The following is a 27572-nucleotide window of genomic DNA, read 5'->3' as shown; positions in this document are numbered from 1 at the left end:
GAGGGCGCTCTTGATGCACACTGCAGTGTTTCTGCCTACAAGAACGGATTCCAAGTAGGTCCAATTGCGCTGACTGTAGTCTCTATTTAGAAGAGTAGTACCTACCAGTGCTGACCAATCAGCTCTGCTGCCCTGGAAAATGCCCAGAAGCTTTATGTTGATTATGGTTGTGCTGCCACCCTCTGTTTAGAATAGGAACTACAGGGCAGGCCAGTACTTCCCCCCCGCCTCTGATGCCAAGTGATCTAAGATCTTATCCTGACTTCATATTAACACATTTGTGTGTGTGTGTGTGTGTGTGTGTGTTTGTGTGTGTGTGTATGGCCACACTTTGACAGCATTCCTGTTCCAACACCTTGTGTAGCCACAGTGCAGTGTGATCTGTGATTGGATTAAAGGGCAGCTGGGTTTATGCTACACAGTATATCACCTTGATCCATGTGGGATGAAGAGATGTTGCTTTTGCCCGAGGCCCCCTAAGTACTGGCTTAAAGACGTCTGCCCTACTACTGCTAGACTTCTACCTGTCCACCTACACTGTTGAGTCCTCCGGTGGTAGCAGGACAATATGTGTGTCTCTGTGTGTGTGTGTGTGTGTGTGTGTGTGAGAGTGTGTCCGTCCTCACCTATGCTGTTGAGTCCTCCGGTAGTAGCAGGAAAATGTATGTGTCTGTGTGTGTGTGTGTCCTTATGTGTGTGTGTGTCCTTATATGTCTCTGTGTGTGTGTGTGTGTGTGTGTCCGTCCTCACCTATGCTGTTGAGTCCTCCGGTAGTAGCAGGACAATGTATGTGTCTGTGTGTGTGTGTGTCCTTATGTGTGTCTGTGTGCGTGTGTGTGTGTGTGTGTGTGTGTGTCCTCACCTACGGTGTTGAGTCCTCCAGTAGTAGCAGGACAGTGGAGTGGGTGAGGAACTCGTCAGTGATGATGGTTTTCCAGGGATTGCGTGAGGTTTGGTGTGAGTGCGAGTAATGCCTATCCATATCTGTTGTCATGACGAGCATGTGTCACTATGCCCAGCTCTCCTGGAAGGCGTGCTCGTGACACGAGAGCATGGCGACAAAGACTTCCCAGCATTCTTTTGGCCCGAGTGCGTTACCTCGGTGTGTGTGTGTCTGTGTGGCCAGGGCGCAGGAATTCAGAGTGTTTGTGACCTCTCTAACACCGTGCCCTCTAATAGCGTCTCTAAAGTCTCCTTAATGACGCACTCACACACACACACACACACACACACACACACACACACACACACACACACACACAAACACACACACAAACACAGGGGCATCGCAGAAATGACAGGGACACAAAAACCTTGAGCACTTCTTACCCGGCCATCCAGCCAGCATTGAATTTAATCAAGTTGATAACTTATTCTATAGTTCTCTTTTCCAAGCCAAACATAATAAACAAACAAAAAATAAAGATACACTAGGGTTAAAACCTTTAATAAATACATTAACAAACATTCATAAGTTGCTCTCCCCCGCCCTCCCCCTTCCCCCCCCAATCCTTCAAATAAGGAGCAGAGAGAGAGGACAACAGAGTCAGACAGGAGAAGCCGAGTTATGAGTTGGAGGTCACACCAATGGAGGACACATACGTAAACAGAAGCAAATAGACAAATAGAAATAGAATAGGGCGCGGTTCCTTAACGTCCACCGTCTGTGTGTGTGTGTGTGGGGGACAGGAGGCTACCTATGAGTCAAGGCATTTTGGAGAGGGATATGGGCTCCTTAGCGCACTTTTTGTTACCCCTGCAAAAAAAGTAGGGCTGCTAGATTTCCTGATGTTTCCTGATCACCAGACGCTCACACACAGACACACACACACACACACACACACACACACACGCCTTCTGCTTGCTCCAAATAGGAATATGTACATGTTGTTTCACCCTTAGACACTTTCAAAATCCTGGGAGAAGGGAAGAGAAGGGGAACAGAAGAGAGATGGACGTAAATCGGAGAGAAGCAAATGCGTACACACACACCAAACACTTTCACACTAAAAACGTACACACACAAATGTACTGACACACACACAGTCAAGCATTACACACATACATACAACATGAATACACACAGAGTACACTCACACACACTCACACAAACACACACGCACACACGCACACACACACACACACACACACACACACACACACACACACACACACACACACACACACACACACACACACACACACACACACACACACACACACACACACACACACACACAAACACACACACACACATACACACACTCACACACTCACACATACCTTCACATAAACACACACAGACTGACAGTCTTACAGGAGCACACAGAGGCAGGGGTGTAGGGCGGAGCAAGCCTTACCTTTCTTGAAATCCGTGATCCTGCTGCTCCTAAATCTGGAGTCAGCATATGCAGAAAGGGGGGGTAAGGAAAGGGAGGGGGGGGGGGGGGGGTAAGGAGAGGGGATGGGGGGGGGGGGGGGGGGGGGGGTGACAGGGGGAACAGGTGTCAATGCTCAAGGCTCCAGAAATATTTTTAACAACCGCCACTGGAAACTACAGGATGCCTCAGAGGTCGCAGTTACACACTTCAGGTACCTCACAGCAACACACTACAGAAACCTCACAGTGAATTAACGTCAGTTTTGCTTTGAAAACCACTGATGCCTTTAACAAATGTAGCTGTGAGCTTGTGTGTGTGTGTGTGTGTGTGTGTGTGTGTGTTTGTGGGAGTGAATGTGTATGTTTGTGTCTTTGTGTATATGAGTGTGAGTATGTGTGTCTGTTTGCCAAGGTTTGTGGCAGTGCATGGCTGTTAGGGGGGTGGGGGGTGGGTAGTGTGTATGTGTGGTGTGGGGGGGAAGGTGGGTAGTGTGTGTGTGTGTGTGTGTGGGGGGGGGGGGTAAACTGGTGCTGAGTAAAGGAAATGTGATGTAGCGCGTAGCGGAGTGGTGGGAGCCCCTTATGGAGGCAACAGCGCTTTAATTTATGGGCTCTACCATCTGGAGCCTTCCAGTGGGGGCCACCAGCGCCAAGTTTAGTGCCCCCCATGTATGGTCTGCCCTAGGGAAGGACAGATGGTCCCAGGACCTAAATAGCCAAAAAGGGACTCTGCCCTCTATGGCCTGTTTTTGGAAGCAGCCTGTGTGTGTGTGTGTGTGTGTGTGTGTGTGTGTGTGTGTGTGTGTGTGTGTGTGTGTGTGTGTGTGTGTGTGTGTGTGTGTGTTTGTGTGAGTGTGTGTGTGTGCAGATGTACCGTTTCTCATCATGCTCACTCTGCCCTCTATGGCCTGTTTTTGGAAGCAGCCTGTGTGTGTGTGTGTGTGTGTGTGTGTGTGTGTGTGTGTGTGTGTGTGAGAGTGCACACTGAACAATGAATTACATGCTAACAGTTTCCAGTGGAAGGATGTTTTTGTGTGTCTCTGTGAGTGTGTATGTGTGTGTGTGAGTGCGTGTGCGTGTGCGTGTGCGTGTTTGTGGGCGTGTGTGTGTGTGTGCGTGTGTCTGTGTGAGTTTGTATGTGTGTGTGAGTACGTGTTTGTGTGTGTGTGTGTGTGTGTGTGTGTGTGAGTACGTGTTTGTGTGTGTGTGTGTGTGTGTGTGTGTGTGTGTGTGTGTGTGTGTGTGTGCTCCCTGTGGTTGGCTCAGAGCATTACCTGCATGCCAGAGGGTGGGTGCTTATTCCTCCTCCTTTGGTTCGTCGCCGGTGATAATTTCTATGAGAGAGCATAAATATGTTGGTCAGATGAATGCACTGTTCACACAGCATACACACACACATACACACTTAAACACACACACACATAGAATATATATATATACTCACAAACAAACAGTTGTGCACACACACACAAACACACACACATACTCACAAACAAACGACTGTACACACAAACACATGCCGACACACAGACACACACACACACACACACACACATAGAGCTCTGCTGACAGGAACTCTGACTGTGATTATGACGATGGCCTTGTTGCTTCCATGTGCACCGTTCACGGCTCATAAACGGAAGAAGCTCCATAAACCTGCCAGAGTAGACCCTGGCCTCACCCCACAACCAAGTTGTCAGTCTAATATTAAGCCATGTTGGCCAAGTGTTTACTGAATGGCATCGGATGCCAACCTCCACTGGCACTCTACAGGCCCTGGAGTGCTAGAAGTCATCGTCATGTAAATACACAATGGGTGTGGATGCCCCGAACACTAGAAGTCATCGTCATGTAAATACACAATTGGCTCGGATACAGGAGCGCTAGAAGTCATCGTCATGTAAATACACAATGGGCCCGGATACAGGAGCGCTAGAAGTCATCGTCATGTAAATACACAATTGGCTCGAATACAGGAGCGCTAGAAGTCATCGTCATGTTAATACACAATTGGCCCGGATACAGGAGCGCTAGAAGTCATCGTCATGTAAATACACAATGGGCCCGGATACAGGAGCGCTAGAAGTCATCGTCATGTAAATACACAATTGGCCCGGAAACAGGAGCGCTAGAAGTCATCGTCATGTAAATACACAATGGGCCCGGAAACAGGAGCGCTAGAAGTCGTCGTCATGTAAATACACAATTAGCCCGGAAACAGGAGCGCTAGAAGTCATCGTCATGTAAATACACAATGGGCCCGGAAACAGGAGCGCTAGAAGTCATCGTCATGTAAATACACAATTGGCCCGGAAACAGGAGCGCTAGAAGTCGTCGTCATGTAAATACACAATTGGCCCGGATACAGGAGCGCTAGAAGTCATCGTCATGTAAATACACAATGGGCCCGGATACAGGAGCGCTAGAAGTCATCGTCATGTAAATACACAATTGGCCCGGAAACAGGAGCGCTAGAAGTCGTCGTCATGTAAATACACAATGGGCCCGGATGCCTGGAGATATTCCAGTGGAGCCTAGAGTCCCCCTTATAGGGCAGCAATGACCAGTGGCCCAACAACAGGCTGCAGAGGAAACAGGCGGTGTCTGCGCTTCTCATGTCTGTCTGTGTGTGTGTGTGTGTGTGTGTTAGTGTGTGTATATGTGTGTGTGTGTGTGTGTGTGTGTGTGTGTGTGTGTGTGTGTGTGTGTGTGTGTGTGTATATGTGTGTGTGTCTGTGTGTGTGTGTGTGTGTGTGTGTATATGTGTGTGTGTGTGTGTGTGTGTGTGTGTGTTTATATGTGTGTGTGTGTGTGTGTGTGTGTGTGTGTGTCTGTGTGTGTGTGTGTGTGTGTGTGTATATGTGTGTGTGTGTGTGTGTGTGTGTGTGTGTGTCTGTGTGTGTGTGTGTGTGTGTGTGTGTGTGTGTGTGTGTGTGTGTGTGTGTGTGTGTGTGTGTGTCCAGCTGTACGGGGGACTTACGGTTGATGGTCAGCTTGCAGGAGATCTGTGTGTGTGTGTGTGTGTGTGTATGTGTGTGTGTGTGTGTGTGTGTGTGTGTGTGTGTGTGTGACTTACGGTTGATGGTCAGCTTGCAGGAGATCTGTGTGTGTGTGTGTGTGTGTGTGTGTGTGTGTGTGTGTGTGTGTGTGTGACTTACGGTTGATGGTCAGCTTGCAGGAGATCATGGCCTCTCCGTGAGCGTTCTTGGCTTTGCAGGCGTACTCTCCGCCGTCCCAGTTGCCGGGCCTACGGATCTCCAGGGAAACGATCCCACCGTTGTTCAGTTGACGGTACTTGGGGTTGTCGTGGAATAAGATCATCTTGTTCTTCGTCCAGATAATTTGGGGCTGCACGGAGAAACAAACATTGAACACTTCTAAGCAGTCTATCACGTTACACGCAAGATGGCCGTTGATACGGGGAAAGGTTTGTCATGGGAACCTGACTCAAAACTACCTGTCAACCATCCCTAACATTAGGAAATGCCAGGTCACTCTAGTGTGTATCTTGTATGGAGAAATATCAGGACACTCTAGTGTGGATCTAGTATGGAGAAAAGCTTCAGTATCACTCTAGTGTGGATCTAGTATGGAGAAATATCAGGACACTCTAGTGTGGATCTAGTATGGAGAAAAGCTTCAGTATCACTATAGTATGGATCTAGTATGGAGAAATATCAGGTTGCTTCTAGTATGGATCTAGGATGGAGAAAAGCTTCAGTATCATCTCTCTTCCATGTCAAAAATAAAATGGCTTGAGACTGTGCATCGTTTCAAAGAGCCTGTTGGCTAATCTGCCCGTCCATCGTGCAGAAGAGCGGGAGGACGTGGTGCGAAGGAAGACACTCAAGCCATTTCCCACATGGGGGCAAACGGATACCTGCTATGCACACCCTCACTCTGGGGTTGGAGAGACAGGGGTGCTAAAGGCCCCCAGTGCCCCTGTGAACCCCTCTCCGGTTCGTGGGGGGCAGGAATGCTGGTCATGTGACCCCAACGGTGTCTCTCAACACCCCATCCCATAAGAGGCGTGGGAGAACATCGGAGAAGGTCTCCCTGCTGTCGGCCGCTTGTGCCCGTCACTCGCACAGGCTCTGGCAGGTTGCTGACCTCTACGACCGCACCAAAGCCAGCGCGAACAGGAACTCAGATCTATCGTCCCACTTCTCCCTCTCTTCACTTCTCTCGCCCAGGCAACTAAACCGGAACTCAGATCTATCGTCCCACTTCTCCCTCCCTTCACCTCTCTTGCCCAGGCAACTAAACAGGAACTAAGATCTATCGTCCCACTTCTCCCTCTCTTCACTTCTTTGCCCAGGCAACTAAACAGGAACTAAGATCTATCGTCCCACTTCTCCCTCTCTTCACCTCTCTTGCCCAGGGGGAAGGGGGGCGGGGAGGTAAGGGGTCTCATCTATTCTTCACTACAGGAGCAGCTGATGAACTATGAACTCTGAACTCTGTACTTGTTGAGGTCAAACCAAGACTTCCCCTTCTGGCGTTCTGTGTCTAATATAGCTGTCTGTTTTGAAGGCGTTTTTTTCCAGCAGAAAAGTCCTGTTCACTTTGTCTGATTGATTGTTTTCTAAGAATGCTTGTCTTGTGTATGATTTTGGATTCAATGCAGTACATAAATTAAAGCACACAGTGATCAAAAAAATAATAAACAGATGTATGGGCCATTCTACCGAATTCGTGTAATATGCAGTCCCTCAACAATAAAAACTATTTACAAAACAATTAGGTATTTAGGCATAGATATTTAATTAGAAAATGTTATGGTCTATATAAACCCAATGCATTACATGAGATAGTGATAAGCTAAATATATACAAAATCATCATTTATAGGGTACTTTCTATTGGGAAGTAGCTGTCCCCAACCCTGACATCTAAATTTCAATGCCTTTAAATAACACTTTTCAATTTTTTTAGATTTTTTTCAATGATTTAATTTCAAAGATCTTTATGATTGGGTTGAAACAGAACTTGGAAAATTTAGATTTATTGTGGGTTTAATTTTTAAATCAATTTTCTATACTCAAAAAATCATGTCCCTAGTTTTCATGTCACTACCGAAACACAAGAGTTTTCGTCCATTGGCTGAGCCTGTGTTTTAGCCACGACTCTGCATTTTTGACCATGCAGTGACACTGCATCTCTGACCCTCATGGTTGAATGGTAAGTAGCTAAATCCCATAGTTTTTATATAAATGTGTTCCAAAGTCTGAAAATCGACGTGTAACCTTAAGAATTGTCACTACCGAAACGCATGTTTTCTTCAATTAAGTAAACCTTTTGGGGTTTCATGGAAAATCTTATGTTTGTATGTGTGTTCACCTCTTCAAAGATGTGTTTGCATGCCGTGTGCTTGTTAGAATTCTTTATTTATGCTTAAAGTTAGCTAGAATTGTCACTACCGAAACAGTCACTACCGAAACATATGGTAGTGACCTGATGATTTCAGTAGTGACAAAATGAATTGGTAAGTAGTTCAATCCCATAATTTTTAAATAAATGTGTTGTGTGGACTAAAGGGCGGCCCAGAGCACCTTTTGGAAGATTTTGGGAGAGAAATGAACATCCATCCAACAGTGCAGTCACTACCGAAACACTGGATGTCACTACCGAAACAGTGCAGCACTACCGAAACACAGGATGTTTTGTAAAAAATTAAGTATATTGAGTAATCAACTAAAATGTTATGATACTGATTGGATTAATGTATGTTCAATTTCATCAATGAACAACTCTGGAATCAATATGATCAGTATTTAGCATTTTACAAAGAAATATTGCACTTAGATTTTGATGAATTGTATAAATTGAACTTGAAAATTTGGTAAAAAATTCATTTTTATGGATTTCATTGTGAAAACCTTCAAGAAATATTTGTAAAAATACTCTTCAGAGAAGGGAAGGAAACACAATCTGAACAGGTCAATAATAATACTTTTTTACTATAGTAAATGTGATGTTTCGGTAGTGACAATTTTTGGAAGAGGAAAAACATTCCAACACATTCTGAAAATACAATATAAAAATTGACTGTTCTTTTACTAGATAAGTGTACTTTAGATATGGTACAATATACATACCGACAAAGTTTTGGGAATAAAACATAAAAAAAATCCAAATATTTCCGACCTGACTTTGCACCAATTCGGTAGAATGGCCCGTATACAAAGAGAGGGGAAATATATAGAGCTTCCACACAGAGATCAGAATCAGTTTTTTTTAGTTTTTTTGGGATCGAGGCTCACTTTTGGGTGGATCTGGCCTACACCTATGCCAGATTCCGCCTCTGAGTACGGTTGGTCGCCATGCCTACCTTAGGGCATCCTCTGACGGAGGCCAGGAGCTTGGCGCCGTAGCCTACGGTGGTTGCGCGGTCGCTCAGGGTGGTGGTGAACTTGGGAGGCTCGCTGAAGTCATGCTCCTTGTAGACCGGAGGCTTGTAATCGATTGCTGAAGAGAGAGCAGAGTAGATAGGTGTCATGGCGGCCGAAGCAGAGCTGGACAGGAGTGTTATGGAAGCAAGCAGTGGACATGAACAAAATGGCAAGCAAGCATGGACTGACCAGAAGAAATAAGAACCCCAAAGAGTCCAACACATGGGATTCCACATACAAATTATGACTGGGGATCAAATAGCTCAACACAACGGCCTACAGGCACAGGGCAACTAAACAGGGCGACTGAACAGGGCAACTGAACAGGGCAATTAAGCAGGGCAATTAAGCAGGGCAACTTAGCAGGAAGCAGGGCAATTAAGCAGGGCAACTGAACAGGGCAACTAAGCAGGGCAATTAAGCAGGGCAATTAAGCAGGTCAACTAAACAGGGCAACTAAGCAGGGCAACTAATCAGGGCAACTAATCAGGGCAACTAAACAGGGCAACTAAGCAGGGCAATTAAGCAGGTCAACTAAACAGGGCAACTAAGCAGGGCAACTAATCAGGGCAACTAATCAGGGCAACTAAACAGGGCAATTAAGCAGGGCAACTAAGCAGGGCAATTAAGCAGGGCAACTGAAAAGGGCAATTAAGCAGGGCAAGTAAACAGGGCACTGGACGAAAGCAAGGAGGGGTGCAGGTGAACACAAAGCAGACTATAATCAGGCTAATTGCCAATCAGATTAGGGGTGGAGACAGAGACAAAAGGAACAACAGAAGCACATGGCTACAAGGATGTCAATACAAGCACATGGCTACAAGGATGTCAATACAAGCACATGGCTACAGGGATGTAAATACAAGCACATGGCTACAGGGATGTAAATACAAGCACATGGCTACAAGGGATGTCAATACTAGCACATGGCAAGTCCAGGACCACGGTTCAGACCGTGGCACTGTGGCAAGCAGCATGTGTGAGGCCACAGGGAGGACCGGTGTTCTCACAGAGACTGACTTGACTGGGACGGGGAACCCAAATTCACAGTAGGACAAGTTCAAACCTCCATGGGAGCTTGATTTCGACAGTGTGGCAAATGAGGGAACCGGTTACTTTTCAATGTGCATTCTATCATTAAGATGTTATGAAGAAGAATGATGTAAAAAAGACTTTCCAGAACTTACTGGGCGTTTTCTTATTTTTTAAAACCTTTCCCGACTTTGCCACCTGTTCCCCAGGTTCTCCCTGGAGACTCTGGGAGCTCTGCGAGCGCAGAGCCAGAGCCTCACCTGTCTTCGTGATCGTGGCGCAGTCCTCAGTGACTTTGGCCTCCTCGCTAATGCCACACTTGTTCTCGGAGAACACGCGGAACTTGTAGCTGTTGCCCATGATGAGGTCGGAGATGGTGGCATTGATCCTGTGGTAGTTCTCAACCACTGTGAACCAATCCTGCCAACAAGGCACAAACACACACACACACACACACACCGATATTATTACAATATTTGACCTATAATATTGATACATGGCAACTCAAGTCGTATGTGAAATGTACACTAATCCTAGCTAGGCCCCTAGAGATGTCATAGCATTCCTGTGGTTCAACTGGTACACTCACATTCCCTTTATCTTCATTTATTATACGGCTCTTCAGAATGTTCCGTTGATTTGAATGGGCCATCCCAACGTTCTACCCTACATTAATTCCTGCTAACAGACCGCTGCGAAAAGATAATGACCGCTGTCATTGGCAACGGGTTTTGTGCTTCTAATTCACCTCTTTCATATCATTCCGCAAGAAGTCCGGTCATTTTAACTTAACAGACTCATGGTAATTTGAAATCAGCAAGTAATGGGTTGCTATACAACACCTGAAACTTTAAAGTTCTATTTGCTTGAAGAACTATTTCATTCTAAACGGGACTCATGAAACGGCAACTAAATCATTAAAAATAGGTGCGCGTCGGGGTGTTGTTCGCCCCGTCGGGATTTATTTTTGGATAATGACCGACGGACAATACATTATCCCTTACATGTCTTACAGACGCTTTTATCCAAAGTGACTTACAGTGGAGGAGCAACAATCAAGCCTCCGTAAGTAAGAGGACCATTCGGAGTATGCGCTAAGAGTAAGAACTCATTCTAGATATTCTAAATATGTACATCTGTACTGTAAATGGCGCTGGATAAAAGCACCAGCTCATAAATCGACCATCTGGCATGGTCTCTGGGCAGGCAGCATCCGTTCCAAGCACAGCTGCAGTCTAAAAGCTCTCTGACACAATATGGGCACCAAGAGGACAACAGCATTCACCACAACAACAGGCCCTGTCAACAGCGAGGTCGGCCCCTTCGTCACCAACTGCCGCGCTGAGGGCGCTGACTGAAGCCGAGGGCTGCCGCTGCTCACTATGACCTTCGACCCACGCCCACCTAACATTCCAACCACCAGCTGACTCTGGAAAGATCCTGACCCTGAACTGGACCGCTCCCCTTCTAATCAGATCTAATAGGGACACTGATTCAGAATGCACACCATGAACTGGCATGGTGTACTCTTGATTAACGTCCTGTGAAGGTGTCTATTTCATTTTTAACTCCATGACCTGAACTGAATTGCATATTAAGGGACAAAATAAGAGACTATTGAAAAACAGATCAGTACAACAACAGGTACAGGCAAAAGCAACTTACATTGGACATATTTCTAGTGTTATTTATACACTAAGTTATGCACAACAACTAACTATGTCCCATGGACCACTAGTTAAAATTCACTGCCCAAGCCTTGGCGCCATGGTAACGTCAGCTGACGTCCTGACTGTCCACGAGGACACAGGTTCATGGAATTTCTTCCTGTCCCAGTCTGTGATGTCATACTGAACTCTCTCCTGTCCTAAAGCCATAGTTTCAAAGCCATAACTCATTGTCTGTCCATGTGTAAGTGCTCTCACCCCTGTCTTCTGGTCTGCCTTCTGGATGGTGTAGCCTGTGATGGTTGTGTTGCCATTATCCGCGGGTTCGGTCCATTCCAGGGCGACGTTGAAACCCCATGTATCTGCAATCTTAATAGTAGCGGGTGGGCCAGGCAGCTCTGTGGGACAGACAGAGATTGTGCTCCAATTTAGTTGGGGAATTAACCCCTTGATTTTCACACCTTCTTCTGGTATTTACAACATCGTCAGGGGTCTCATCAATAAGGTAACAAAACTGATGTACAAAACACAATTAAACATAAACATAAACATAAATAAATAAATACAAAATGTTTCAAAACAGAAATAAGTTTTTAGGCGTTTATGGAAGTAGGAGTTCTGTGTGGGGGTGTCTCACCACAGATCTGGAGAATGAAGGAGGACTTGTCCTCAAAGCTCTCCACCTTCACGGTCATCTCATAGGTGCCAGAGTCGTCCCTCTCGGACGAGCGGATGAAGAAGATGCTGTCCGTGCCAGAGTTACGAATCATCACCCTGTTACCTTCCAGAGGCACGCCGTCCTTTGTCCAGGACACCCCTGGGCAAGGCTTGCCCTGTACAAGGAGCACTGGCTGTCAGTACAGTCAGGACACAGCCGACTCTAGAATGTTCCTAAGCTGAAGGAATCAGGGTTTGCTACTCTTGTAAATCAGGAAGCTGTACTAATAGCAACTTAGACATAAGGCTGTCAGTAAAGTCTTAACCAGGACACAGCCGACTCTAGAATGTTACTAAGCTGAAGGAATTAGGGTTTGCTACTCTTGTAATTCAGCAAGCTGTACTAATAGCAACTTAGACATAAGGCTGTCAGTAAAGTCTTAACCAGGACACAGCCGACTCTAGAATGTTCCTAAGCTGAAGGAATCAGGGTTTTGCTACTCTTGTAAATCAGCAAGCTGTACTAATAGCAACTTAGACGTAAGGAGATAGGACAGTCTAGAGGTAATCACCCAAGATAAGAATAAAAGGCCAAAAGAAAATGGATGAAATGTGTGTTTAGTGCAGCTCTTAAAAGTAAACCGTAAAAATGACTGAAAGAACTTCACAACATTGTTACATGAGGCATTCATTACAATGCTCCTACCATAGTTGACTGAGGGGTTTTTGAGTCAGGAATTGTATTATGGTTTACAGTGTTGTGGACATTTCAAAAGTGTTGTGGGCGAGTGGTTGAGAGTGGCTCACGTACACTGAAGGGGATGACGAGGTTGATCTTCTCTCCAACGCTCTTCACAAGCCTCTGGCGCAGGAAACGAGGCAGGCGGACCTTGGGGCGTTCTGCAGGGACAAAGTAGAGGAGTCGTTTAGTAATCCGAAGGTTGCAAGTTCGATTCCCCACTCCTCCTTACCAAGTGTGTTAGTGTCCTTGAGCAAGACACCGAACCCCTAAACTGCGCCTGATGTATATTTGCAATTTCCTTATAAGTCGCTTTGGATATAATTGTATAGAGTCGTCTCATCATCAGATGAACTCCAGCTCCAGCCTCGTCACACAACTATCCCAGAAGGTGGGAGTGGAACCAAACACGCAACAAGTTCTGATTGGGTGAAAGGCCAGGACAGGAACAGCCGCACACGAGAGTGTGGGAGGAACTAGGTTCCTTTAAAAGAGACTGCCCAGCGATTCATACTCTGAGATCATCCTTTAGATCTACACTTTCAGCGGAGTGAGTGTGGAATTGCAAGGAAGTGGCTACTTTTTTTTTTGACAAATGTCGAATCTATGAAGAGGCTAAGGGCACAAGTCCACCAACACAACCTGAAAATCAGGCTGCAAGTCCCTTGATACTTCACAGATTGATAACAAATCTAATGCTAACGCCTGGAACATTGCTGATATCACTTACTATGCTGTGATAAAAAAGTTGATGAGATGAAGGTTTTGCATTACCCTTGTGTGCTGATGACACAATGACAGTTCTTATAGTGCCTTAAAGTGCCTTAAAGTATCTTAAAGTCCCTTAAAATTGGATTATTATCTAGTAATGAGAGAACAACCTAAACCGCTAAATCAAGTCAATGGTTTAGTAGTACACTGCAAACTCTGTTTCTGAGGGCATAGATGCATAATCAAATGTATTTGAAAGTAACCATGACAACAGCATGACTAGCCCACGCCCAAAACCGGCTAGTAAGCTATCGTGTGAACACTCTATGCACTCAGCGACACCACGACCATCAAGATAGCAGTAATTCCATCCTCAACCTAACAGGTTCTCGGCTTGAACTAAATAAGGAAAACCACCGGGACCACCCAAGGGAAGCTAGCTCAAGTTGGGCTAGCACTAAGACAAAGCTGCTTTGGGGAATAGAGAGCTTCGGCGATAATCAAGCATGAGACTTTTGTGGTATTTGAGGCTTAAAGGGATGGTCTATGAAGATTAAAGGGATGGTCTATGAAGATTAAAATGCTGTTGAGTGACATTATTCACCTCTTTAAATGAGCGTTCTCTAATGCTTCAGCATTCCCTCCTGGGGAGCACACCTGCTGAGTATGGTATGGCCACACTAGAGCCTGAAATAGCCCCCCGAGTACACACACACACACACACACACACACACACACACACACACACACACACACACACACACACACACACACACACACACACACACACACAAACACACACACAAACACACACACACACACACACACACACACACACACACACACACACACACACACACACACTACTCTCTCACACACAAACACACACAAACACAGACACACACACTACTCACTCACACACACACACACACACACAATCTCTCTCTCACACAGACACACTGCTCACACCAACACTCACACACACACACAATCTCTCTTACACACACACACACTCACACACACACACACACACACCACCACCACTAATACCGCTGCCACCCACAGCATATGATGCAGGGCTTGGGTTACATTTCATGGTGGACTAGGCCTCATGTAAATATATCTCTAACCCCACACACACTCACATCAGCAGCTGGACAGTAAAGTGAGAAGCGAGGGGAGAGTTTGGCTTCAGAGGGCTTCAGAGGGTGAACCACTGAATTATCGCTTGACAAACTCTCAATGAGGGACTAATTACAATAATAAGCTCTTGAAAAACATATAATAACAAATAATGGTGTCTCTTTCATGGGAAGCTATTTCATTGAGCTATGTCAACCATCAATAAAGATACTGCTCTGAAATTGCCCGAATGCCAACTAGGGAGCACTAACTTGACAACCAGTCTGAAAGAAACTCAATATCCACTTATTTACTGTTGGATTCAGATGGGTGGTAATTACAATAACAGACCACCTCAAGAACCATCAGGAAAAACTTTGATGGCGAAAGTTTTTCATGGTTGACTTTAAGAGCTTCAGGTTCATGAGGAGTCGAAGGTAAGTGATTCCTCACCAAAGGAATTCTTCTTCAGAGGTTGGACAGTAGAACCTTTTTCAGAGGTTGGACAGTAGATTCCTTTTCATAGCCAAAGAACACAAAGGATTCCCTGATCCCTTAGGGTGCATGGGCAGGGACTAACGCCGTGTTCGGGCCAGGTCTGTGCCACGCCAGGAGCCAGACCTGTTCAGAGCTCCGCCGCTGTGTGGGTGACCTGACATGACTCCGCGTGGAGGCGAGGGCCGCTGGGTCCACGGACGTAGATCCTTGCAGAATCCGTGGCATGTTTTTAGACAAACAGAGTGGCCCAGTCCGGCACAGGAGGCTCAGGGGGAAACCCAAGATGCCTACAACCCCACAAGGCTACCTCCCCCACCCCGGGCCCTGGATGCACTGCCTACACCCCCCCTCAGTCACCTCCCCCATCCCCGGGCCCTGGGTGCACTGCCTACACCCCCCCCACCCCCCCCAGTCACCTCCCCCATCCCCGGGCCCTGGTTGCACTGCGCGAACACACAGGAATGTCTCCCCCCCATCCACCCCCACCCCCAGGCCTTTCACACTTGTCACCATCACTCGCCGGGAGGACAGCTTGACACCAGGCCAGCACTGGATTCTGCCGATGCCTCAGAGGCCATTCTGTACGTCCGCCGCATAAGCCGTGTTAATCGAAGGTGCTTCCCAGCAATTCTGCAAGGATTTGTGCAGCAGACTGCTGCTCTTTCACCGGGAAATTATTCATAATATGCCTCCATTTCACGTAGAGGCACAACGTTCCTGATACAGCACAAAGCTGGAGACCTATCACACGGCCCCCGCCCCAGCGTCCAATTTGGTCAATCGAACTCAAGTTACACTCCTATCCCACTTGAACTTTCCATCCCGTCTCGCAATTCTTTCTTTAGATCCTCATTGACGTCAAGATGTAAGACACAGTGCATGAATTAACACGGCATTTGTGTAATAACCGGCGGTGGAACCCTCTGAGCTCCACTGTAATACTGATCACCAGATTACAGGTTTTGCGATTTGTTTTACAAGCTAGCGATTAGTGTTGAAGTACACAAATGTCGCTACTGCCAAATCTCATTAAGTGTGATGTCATTCTCTAATCGGGTGCAGTTCTGGCATTGTCACACACGGCTGCAGTTTCATGACAACATATTTAAGTGTAAACAACATCACCAAATTCATATTGAAAACAATTCACAATCGCAATTCTTTTTCTGTTTCTTGAACATGAAATATGCTAATTACAATAATAAGCTCTTGAAAAACATATAACAAATGGTGTCTCTTTCATGGGAAGCTATTTCATTGAGCTATGTCAAACATCAATAAAGATACTGCTCTGAAATTGCCCGAATGCCAACTAGGGAGCACTAACTTGACAACCAGTCTGAAAGAAACTCAATATCCACTGATCCAATATGATCCAGGCAATACATCTTCACAACATGATCTCTCCTGGTCCTGTTTGAACATGGCAGACAGACTTTTCCACATTTGGCCGCAGGGCACCGCTCTGATATGGACCTGAGCGCTTGAAAGGGAACACCTTGCTAGGACTGAAGGTCGGGCCAGTGGGGTGTCAGGTAGATTTATCTGTCTGCCAGCTCGGCAGAGACAGTAGTGAAGGAGAAGCTCGGTCCGTTAGCTCCTCTCCTCTCATGGACCCACAGTGTGTGTGTGTGTGTGTGTGTGGGGGAGGGGGTGCAGCCCAAAACGAGCCACACACACACACACACACACCCCCAGGGGGAAGACAGGCTGGGACCTAGGACATCTGAGACGTCCATGGCAGCCTCTGATCTTTCTAAAGTTGGGGCTATTTCTACAGCAGGGCATCAACTCCAGGGGCAGTTGTGTACAGACCTCTGTGAGCAGGATGCAATGTACAAGAGGTGTGTGTGTGTGTGTGTGTGTGTGTGTGTGTGTGTGCGCGTGCGTGTGTGTGTGTGTGTGTGTGTGTGTGTGTGTGAGTGAGCAGGATGCAATGTACAAGAGGTGTGTGTGTGTGTGTGTGTGTGTGTGTGTGTGTGTGTGTGTGTGTGAGCAGGATGCAATGTACAAGAGGTGTGTGTGTGTGTGTGTGTGTGTGTGTGTGTGTGTGTGTGCGCGTGCGTGTGTGTGTGTGTGTGTGTGTGTGTGTGTGTGTGTGAGCAGGATGCAATGTACAAGAAGTGTGTGTGTGTGTGTGTGTGTGTATGTGTGTGTGTGTGTGAGCAGGATGCAATGTACAAGAGGTGTGTGTGTGTGTGTGTGTGTGTGAGCAGGATGCAATGTACAAGAGGTGTGTGTGTGTGTGTGTGTGTGTGTGTATGTGTGTGTGTGTGTGAGCAGGATGCAATGTACAAGAGGTGTGTGTGTGTGTGTGTGTGTGTGTGTGAGCAGGATGCAATGTACAAGAGGCACTGTAGTGTGCACAGGTGTATCAGGAAAATGCGGTCAGGGAAAGAGGTCAGGGTTGCCAGCGTTGCCAGGGTTGCCAAGCATTGCCAGGGTTGCGGGTGACTGGTAGTGGACCATTAGTCAGTTCTTAGGTCTACTGACCGTGTGTGCGAGCGTGAGTGTGACTGTGATGCTAACACCATTACTTACCACCAACTTCCTTGACGCGGACAGAGTCGGGGTGCATAGCGGGGACACTACGGCCTCCGGGGTTCACGGCGACAACGCGGACGTTCAGGTAGTCACCCTTGGTCAGGTTCTTGATGACATAACGGCAGGAGATGGTGAGGTCCTCATTTGCGGCCTTCCATTCATCGGCTGTGGGAGTGGGGGTGGGGGGGGTGGGGACATAAGTTTAGCAGAATGCCTGGACTTTCACGCCCTCAAAGCCCAACACCAACGATGGGGATTACTGCCAAAGTTCGGTCTCTTTGCATTTTCAGTTCAAAATGTCTTCAGCACATCACAGTACCATTACCACTCAGCATGCAAATATTTTGTATTACTATTAATATGATAATATTGTAGTAATCTATGACTTTCAGCAGTCAATGACAAAGAAATGTAATTGCAGTGCATATTTGTCATCTCCCTCTCCACCTGTTTACTCTTAGTGTACTTGTAGCTAAATTGGTAAAGTTATAATAATTATAATAATAATAATACCATCACAGTGCTGGGTTCACTGCACGGGCATCAGACAATATACAGTATATATACATACACACACAAAAGCGTATATATGCACAATACTATAAGAAGCATCTACACAATTACTAAAAGTAAATGTTTTTTCTTTATGATTTTTTTGCTACATGTTTTTGCTTAATTTGCTTGTAATGACTCACTTTTAATCCTAGGTTATAAAGCCTATGGTTCAGTTCAGCTCAAGTTGTTCAGCAAGAGAAGAACTAGTTTAAAATAAGGTGTGGTAGGAGGACAGCATAGAATGAAACATGGAGTGTAGGATTTCCTTATGGGAAAAGGACGGAAAACAACCTGCATTAGGGCGGCTCTGCACTGCTGACTGAGTGACTATCTAAAGTCCTTCCATGTACTCGTCCGGTAATTACTGACGCAGAGTTAATTAAGTTACTCGAGAGGAGCATATGTGTATATGGCCTTTCTCCTTGGCCCAGAGACAACGTCAGCACACCAGTCCACACTTAAACTGAGGCAGAGGCTAAAATCCCTGTCACCTTATAGGGACATAAATAGGTAGAGGATAAATCTTCTGGTGACGCCTTGGGAACAGCTGCAACGGATAGGCTTGACCAGTCAATAAAAGCATAATTTACAATTCCCTGTGTTTAAATTAGGGAGCTACGCTGGTATCGTGTGGCGGTATTTAAAGATGAGGATATCATTAGAACCAGGGGCAAGGACCTCTCCGTGTTAAATGCACTGGGCTGGCAGTGGCTGGTGTGTGTTTGTGTGTGTGTGCGTGTGTGTGTGCGTGTGTCCGTGTGTGCATGTATGCGTGTGTGCGTGTGTGCATGTGTGTGTGTGTGTGTGTGTGTGTGTGTGTGTTAAATGCACTGGGCTGGCAGTGGCTGGGGCTGTTCATACCCTGACTACAAATCAAGCAGACTAAAACCAACTTTATGATCTATCAGGCTATGGTGAAATCTGTCACTTTGTTAAGTAGCTGTTGAGCTAGCTCGGTGCTGTTAGCAGTAACCGGTGAGAAGGTCCTGTCCTGACTCCTGTCCTGACTCCTGTCCCTCACTCCTGTCCTGACTCCTGTCCTGACTCCTGTCCTGACTCCTGTCCTGACTCCTGTCCCTCACTCCTGTCCTGACTCCTGTCCTGACTCCTGTCCTCCTGTCCTGACTCCTGTCCTGACTCCTGTCCTGACTCCTGTCCCTCACTCCTGTCCCTCACTCCTGTCCCTCACTCCTGTCCTGACTCCTGTCCTGACTCCTGTCCTGACTCCTGTCCTCACTCCTGTTCTGACTCCTGTCCTGACTCCTGTCCCTCACTCCTGTCCCTCACTCCTGTCTTGACTCCTGTTCTGACTCCTGTCCCTCACTCCTGTCCCTCGCTCCTGTCCTCACTCCTGTCTTGACTCCTGTCCTGACTCCTGTCCTGACTCCTGTCCTGACTCCTGTCCCTCACTCCTGTCCTGACTCCTGTCCCTCACTCCTGTCCTGACTCCTGTCCTGACTCCTGTCCCTCACTCCTGTCCTGACTCCTGTCCCTCACTCCTGTCCTGACTCCTGTCCTGACTCCTGTCCTGACTCCTGTCCCTCACTCCTGTCCCTCACTCCTGTTCTGACTCCTGTCCTGACTCCTGTCCTGACTCCTGTCCTGACTCCTGTCCCTCACTCCTGTTCTGACTCCTGTCCTGACTCCTGTCCTGACTCCTGTCCTGACTCCTGTCCTGACTCCTGTCCTGACTCCTGTCCCTCACTCCTGTCCCTCACTCCTGTCCTGACTCCTGTCCTGACTCCTGTCCTGACTCCTGTCCCTCACTCCTGTCCTGACTCCTGTCCTGACTCCTGTCCTGACTCCTGTCCTGACTCCTGTCCTGACTCCTGTCCTCACTCCTGTCCTGACTCCTGTCCTGACTCCTGTCCTGACTCCTGTCCTGACTCCTGTCCTGACTGCTGTCCTCACTCCTGTCTTGACTCCTGTCCTGACTCCTGTCCTGACTGCTGTCCTGACTCCTGTCCTGACTCCTGTCCCTCACTCCTGTCTTGACTCCTGTCCCTCACTCCTGTCCCTCACTCCTGTCCTGACTCCAATGTGTGAAGGTCTTAGAAGACGATGCCCTGCTTTAATATCTCTTTAGAAGGACCTCAACTCTAAACACTTTTGTAACTTGAACATGTCTACAATGTTCAATATAATTTAAATGTGTGAAGGTCTAACAAAAACGGTTCCTTGTCACCAGTGGTGTAGTGGTCCCTGGAGAAGTGGGTATACTCTTCATTTTTTAAAGCAGCCCATACAGCACAGGATACACGCCCTGTTTTGAGAAGTGGGTATACGCAATGCTGACTATAAAATAAGTGGGTATACTCTGTATACCTGCGTAAACCCTGGACAACACCACTGCTTGTCACTGTAGCTCTTTAGAAGAGAATCCACTCTGAACACTATTGTGAACATTCGTGCAAAGTTCAGTTAGATTAATATGCGTGAAGCTCTGACAAGATGGCTGCTCGCTGTTGCAGTCTCGGCCTTAAACCGCCCCTAGTGAGCTGTGCGTGTGTCTGGGCGGCAGGAAGCAGGAAGTGAACCTACCTCCTTCGGGGGCTGTCTCCACGGTGTATCCATCCAGGCCAGAGTCTCCGATGGTGGCAGGGGGCCTCCAGCTGATGGTGATGGAGGTGTCGTTGACGTCATCCACGCAGAGCTCCAGAGGCTCGCTTGTAGGCTCTGGCAGGGTTTTTACAAAATTAGTTGGGCTGGGCGCGCTCTACTTCCAAAGAATATAAAGTTGTTTTCGGGTGCGAGTAAAAGAATATTAACTTTGAGTATAATAAAAAACGCACTCAAAAGCGTTTTTTATTATACTCAGGGGTTTTACAAAAGCCAACACACTTTTACCACACATAAAGTTGTTTTCGGGTGCGAGTAAAAGAATATTAACTTTGAGTATAATAAAAAACGCACTCAAAAGCGTTTTTTATTATACTCAGGGGTTTTACGAAAGCCAACACACTTTTACCACACATACAATGAAAGTGAGACATGTAATGAAAAAAAAAGGTCTTGTGTATCTTCATTAGCAGAGTAAACAAAAACAAAAACACATTACCCTGGTACACATATGTCAGAAACAATCAACACATTGTACACAGTATATACCTATGAACATAGTGTGGATTGTTAATGCTATTGACTTAATGAGGTCAAAAGAAGGTCAAAAGATTGGTCCAGTCGTAACAATCTACTGTATGTCTATGTGCAGGTACGGACACACAGAACAACAGACACATATATGTGTGTGTGTGTGTGTGTGTGTGGTTGTGGAGGAGCAGGCTGCCAACGGCATGTGTTACCTGGGGGAGGGGGTGGTGTGGGAGCCTTGACTTCCTCTACGGGTGCGGCTTCTTCGGCTGGGGCACCTAGTGTCCAAGAAGCAGAGGGATGGTAATAGTTAGCGGAGGTAGGCGTAGCATTGCTCTGGATTCAGGAAAACAGCTTTTTACCCCAGGCCGTAAGGTTTCTAAATCAGCACCATAGACCCACTGAACAGTCGCATATCCATCTCCATGTTCATTCTGCCTGCCCACTCATACAACTACACTAAATATATATGCACATATTTTTTTATTTTATTCAACAGTCTTCACTCCTTCACCCTGTAAACTTCTGCTAGCCCTTCTTTTAATTTGAATTTTTGTTACTTGTTATATGTTATAATGTTATAATGTTATATGTTATATTTTATTTTTGTTATATGTTATGTTTTAATCTTGTATGCCGTCTACTGCGTAGATGACACTGCGCTGAAGCTATTTGGTGAGTGTGACAATAAACACTTTGACTTGACCTGCCTTGACTTGAATCTGTGTCTTTATATGTCTAAAACACACCCATCTCTATGGAACTGTAGCCAGTGGGTACAGTGCTGTGCAGTGAATAAACCTCACTCCATGACATCCTTTGAAAAGGACTAGTAACATGGGTTTTAGCCTCCGTGTTTGCTCCATGGGTCTGCCTCCCTTGCCCAACGTTGCGTGGTCGAGTCCAGCGTGGGACTGTGCTTGCCCACACAACACAGGTGGGACCCAGGTGGGACCCAGGTGGGCCCAGGTGGGGCCCAGGTGGGACCCAGATGGGAGTGAGGCCTCGGGGGATGGGTGTTATGGTAGCCAGCAGGTGCTGTGAGTAAACCTACCTCCCTGACACCTTTAGGGACCCATGGATTTTGGCCTCCTTGCTAACACACCCACCTCCCACTCCCAAGGTTGGAAGTTTGAGTCCGGTCAGCGAAGGACCGTGCTTGTCTACACAGCGCTGGTACCATCTAGCTAGTCTGTCTATTCGAAGAAACTATTCTTGAAAAGTACATGAAAACAGAACCAGAAATGCTGACTAAGTAGACTGAATTCCATAGTGAAAACTTGAAATAGACCAGACTAAACTGACAATAAAAAGGCAATATGATTCAGCTTTGCAAAGGTGCAGCTCAATGGCAGAAGCTTAGCCATAAGCTAGTCTAGATATCCACTACTGTGACTGCTTCTGATTCTATGAGTGCTGCTTATGATGGATTACCATCTGCGGGAGCCTCTCCTTCGGCAGGGGCAGGAGCGGCGGCGTCTTCAGCAGGAGCGGCCGCAGCTGGTGTTAAAATGAAGGATATTTGTTATTAGCAGAGGCGCCAATGGCTGAGTTAGTGCCGAAAGTTGATCATGGGTGATCGTGGCTGTCGACTATCCCTTGAAATGACATTAGTAGCCTAGAATTATTAGTGTTAACATTAATCCGAAATTGATCCGGAGAATAGGTGAGGTGGCGTAAATGGGAGCCAGGTGAGGTGAACTGTGGTCATTACCGTCAGCGGGGGCTTCTGCCGCGGGGGCAGCAGCGTCAGCAGCGGGTTCCTCAGCAGCAGCAGCTGGGGCAGCAGCTACCGTTAGATGTTAACAACAGCGGTGGTTAATAACAAGTTCTGGTTGGTTATGTCTGCTTTGCTTTGCTACTCGTTAATGAAGAAATGCTGGCTACCAGAGAAAAGCAAAAGTTTTTTTTTGCTGCAAAACATTTAATCTGTAACCATAAAGTAATCTTGCCAATACTGTTGGTTGTATGGCTATATGCCTCAGCAAAGTCTTCGGTGTTTACAGATCATTGTAGTGGTGTCTGCGATTTTAACAAAAGGTGTACTAATTTAGTCCAATACATCCCAAGCAATAGTGTCTGCCGAACTTGATTTAGCAGGGAATCCACCAGCGTTGTGGGAATAGATGCATTTTCAGAAGCAGATCTAGTCAGTAATCAAGCATAGTTCCAGTAAACACCGGTGACTTTGCTGTTGGTTTGAAACAGAATTGGACGATCACACTTTATGAGAAACTGATCCAAGTTTACCCTCCGCAGGTGCCTCGCCTTCTGCAGCGGCAGGCGCAGCAGCGTCTTCGGCAGCAGGAGCAGCTGGTGTTAAACGTTTGGCGTTAGCGACACAAATTGCAGAATAGCGCAGAATAGCACATGATATGGTAGGCTATCATACAATCAAGATCTAGAGAGGAGCAGGGATGTTAAACATGGTGAGTGGCTAAAGTATTAAATTAATCGTGCTCCTATTGTTATTTCCCTCGGGGATTTTAGACAATGCAATTGTTGTACAATTGTACAATTCTACATACAATTAATTACATAATTGTTGTAGCGATAGCAAAAGTAGTGAGTAGCCCCAACACAGTGAATTGTAGTAGTATTTCAATTAATGACATAATTGTTGTAGCGATAGCAAAAGTAGTGATTAGCCCAACAGTGAATTGTAGTAGTATTTCAATGAGGCTTATTTGTTACCCTCGGTCTCAGCCGGTGCATCAGCAGGCGCTTCAGGTGCAGGAGCGGCTTCTTCGGCTGCAGGGGCGGCTAGTGTTAAAGGTTAACAGGGTTATGCTCAAGCAGGTAAAGCAAGCCACGAATTGCAGCTGCAAAAATAAATAATTATGAATCAGCCTAGTCCAGAAAATCTGAAGTGTTAGAAATGGTAAGTGGTTGTGGTAATATAGGCTACGTTATTTACTCTTGCACATTTTAGTTTTGTTTTACCAAGCAACAGGCTAGGGGCATCATAAGCAGTGAATGGTGTTGAATGTCACTTGAAGCCTGTTGTAGTGACCTGGTTACCCTTCAATTGTGTTAAACCACAGACTTGTTGTAGCATTACAAACTGAATTGTTGTAGTATGGCATTAGTGGTGAGTATTTTGTTTTACCCTCGGTCTCAGCCGGTGCATCAGCAGGCGCTTCAGGTGCGGGAGCGGCTTCCTCGGCTGCCGGAGCGGCTAGTGTTAAAGGTTAACAGGGTTATGCTTGAGCAGCAGATAAAGCAAGCAGGGATGAAATAATCATGAGTAGGCCTACACCAGAGTGAATAGGTTAAGGCAGGGACCACACTGGGCGGGTTTGCAATTCAGAAGATATGAAGAGTTAGAAATGGTAAGTGGTTTGTGATGATATACTTTTACTACCCTTGCACATATTTTACCAAGCAACAGCCTAGACGCATTGTAAGCAGTGAAGGGTGTTGTATGTCACTTGAAGCCTGTTGTAGTGACTTGGTTACCCTTCGATGTTGTTATACTACACAATTGTTGTAGCATTACAAACTGAATTGTTGTAGTATGGCATTAGTGGTGAGTATTTTGTTTTACCCTCGGTCTCAGCCGGAGCGTCAGCAGGCGCTTCAGGTGCGGGAGCGGGAACTTCCTCAGCGGCAGGAGCGGCTAGTGTTAAAGGTTAACAGGGTTATGCTTGAGCAGCAGATAAAGCAAGCAGGGATGAAAAAATCATGAGTAGGCCTACACCAGAGTGAATAGGTTAAGGCAGGGACCACACTGAGAAGAGCTGAAGAGTTAGAAATGGTAAGTGGTTGTGATGATGTACTTTTTTACTACCCTTGCACATTTTTTTAACAAGCAACAGCCTAGGAGTATCATAAGCAGTGAATGGTGTTGTATGCCACTTGTAGCCTGTTGTAGTTTGTTACACTACAGAACTGTAGCATTACAAACTGGACTGGAATGTTGTTATATGGCATTAGTGGTGAGTATTTTGGTTTACCCTCGGTCTCAGCCGGAGCGTCAGCAGGCGCCTCAGGAGCGGGAGCGGCTTCCTCGGCGGCAGGCGCAGCTTGGGTTAGAGGTTAGGACATTAGGGTTAGGCCTGAACAGGCGAGGCAGCTTAGTGTTACAGCATCAGAAGATCTAATGAGGCGAACAGCATGGCGAAGAGGTGGAACCAGAGAACGTGCTGGACATTTTTTAACCCTCTGGCTCTCTAGGTGCGTCAGCACTCGCGTCAGCAGTAGAGATTTGTTTGTACAGGTGCAAGCAACGTTAAAGCAGTAAATTATTGAGATCTGATTATCCCCAAAGCACATTATCATGTCTTAAACTTATTTACAGAAGATCGGCCAATAACAGCTGTTTTTATATATTAATGCCGGTGACAAGCTCCATAGGTCAATGGAAACATTGTGTTTTATGCACAGTGGAGATAATGCTGCGAAAGATCCCATTGCGTGAGATAGCAGTAAGCGCAGTGGAAAACATTTTTTTTTCTTTATTTTGAAAGGTTAAATGATAGAGCATGGATCGAATAAGTGCAGTGCAAAGGCTCCATGCACAAAGCATGTGCTGAAATTTGACTCATATTCATGCAATCTTCGGGGGAACCAAAAGTTCAGTGCCGCTGCACTTGTGGCACTTTACCGACAACAAACTTCATAGCTTGCGCACCGGTGCCAAGAAAGATTTCTCTATACGTGATAGACTTATTGTGGTAGGTAGTTACGACAGCTGATAATACAGAAAATATATAATGAAGGTAAACTAGGAGAGCATTCCGTTAAAGTGGAATACTGTATGATACTCTCCCTTGCTTGCTTCTTTATAAAAGCAGGGGAATGGGGGCGTATCCTGTGGAAGGTCTTTATGATTTAAACGATATCTTTGAACAAAATGTTTCGAGTCCATTTACCATGCTTCGAATCATATACTCGCATGGAATGGATTTTCCCTTTTTTTTCAGTCACTGAAAATTTGGCACCGTTCAGTAGTTATCTGGAAAAAGGGCGTTGGATATCCCCTGGGATGCTACACCGAATACCACTACCTTCAGCTGGAGCCTCTCCTTCGGCTGGAGGTGCTGCCTCGGCTGGAGCCTCTCCTTCGGCTGGGGCAGCCTCGGCAGGAGCAGCCTCCGCGGGGGCAGCCTCTGCTGGGGGGGCCTCGACGGGCGCAGGTTCAGGTGCTGGTTCTGGTGCTGGCTCTGGCGCTGCCTCCGCAGGCTTGGCCGCCTTCTTGATAGGGGCTGGCTTGGCTGGCATTTTTGTCCGTTTTAGAAATCCCTCTCGTCTCAAAAAAATCCGTTGACTGCGGCCACTTGAGGGGTGACAGGGGATTTAAAGGGCAGCACTGTGGAGCCCATACACACGAACTCCACCCCTCGTAAGTATCAGGTATCCACTGCTAGGATAAGGCCACAGCACTAGGCGACATGACAACCCACAGCACTGCAGTAATAGCACTGGGGCCAACCCGGGTTGGAGCTTCCCCATTTACAGTTCTGAAAACAAGTCTTTCAACACTGGTTGTGATTAATACATGTAGATAGATAGAGGAAGCAAACACAACTCTGGATAACTCACTTAAAAGTTTACATCCAAGTCAGCAAAGAGAAACTAAGACTATTTGGGAATAGGCTTCTATATCTCCTGGGAGCCCAGAAAAAAATAACAGAATAGCTCAAAAGAGTAAGAGGGTATGCATGAAAAACAAATGTCAACTACAGAGGACATAAGTCTATGGGTTAGTTCCCAGTAGGTTACAGTTCACATTTTTCGTATGTACAGTACCAGTCAAAAGTTTGGACACACCTTTAATTTTTTTGAGAAGTGTTTTCTTTACTTTTAGTATTTTCTACATTGTAGATTAATACTTAAGATATTTTAACTACAAAATAACACATATGGAATGATGTACTAAACAAAAAAAAAGTGTTATCTCAGTGTAAAAATAATAATAGTAAAGAAAAAACTTTTAAAAAAAATGAGAAGGTGTGTCCAAACTTTTGACTGGTACACTCTAAACACAAAAGGTTCTATATTGAACCTTTTAGGGTTCTATAGCTTGGTACATACAGTATATGGCACCCTCAAAAGGTTTAATATAAAACAGCACAGGTTCTAAACAGCACCTTTTAAAAGGTTTATTCATTCTCATTAAATGCACGAAGGCTGATTGAGCTCAGGCTGACTATATGACACACTGCAAAAAGAGTGGGCTACATT

General features: G+C 46.2%; 1 protein-coding gene across 2 annotated transcripts; it reads right to left on the bottom strand.

The window, feature by feature from the left end:
• Positions 1 to 1312: 1312 nt before the first annotated feature.
• Positions 1313 to 26676, bottom strand: mybphb (myosin binding protein Hb). 2 transcript variants are annotated; one of them, XM_080846261.1, is made up of 14 exons: positions 26396 to 26676; positions 22821 to 22886; positions 21599 to 21664; positions 20838 to 20972; positions 17739 to 17906; positions 12939 to 13027; positions 12108 to 12303; positions 11729 to 11868; positions 10064 to 10223; positions 8711 to 8847; positions 5539 to 5728; positions 3655 to 3714; positions 2361 to 2395; positions 1313 to 1916 (listed from the first exon to the last, which is right to left on the bottom strand). In XM_080846261.1, exons 1-12 carry the CDS (start codon positions 26607 to 26609, stop codon positions 3677 to 3679), a joined length of 1599 nt encoding a protein of 532 aa, XP_080702387.1. In that variant the 5' UTR covers positions 26610 to 26676; the 3' UTR covers positions 1313 to 1916; positions 2361 to 2395; positions 3655 to 3676. The 2 variants fall into 2 exon arrangements, with proteins under 2 accessions (XP_080702387.1, XP_080702388.1); XM_080846262.1 differs by lacking the exon at positions 22821 to 22886 and having other exon boundaries at positions 26396 to 26675.
• Between the last annotated feature and the right edge of the window lie 896 nt (positions 26677 to 27572).

Source organism: Sprattus sprattus (genome assembly GCF_963457725.1).
Source record: "Sprattus sprattus genome assembly, chromosome: 10".
In the NCBI taxonomy this organism is placed as follows: Eukaryota; Metazoa; Chordata; class Actinopteri; order Clupeiformes; family Clupeidae; genus Sprattus; species Sprattus sprattus.
This window is presented reverse-complemented; position numbering and strand designations above follow the sequence as displayed.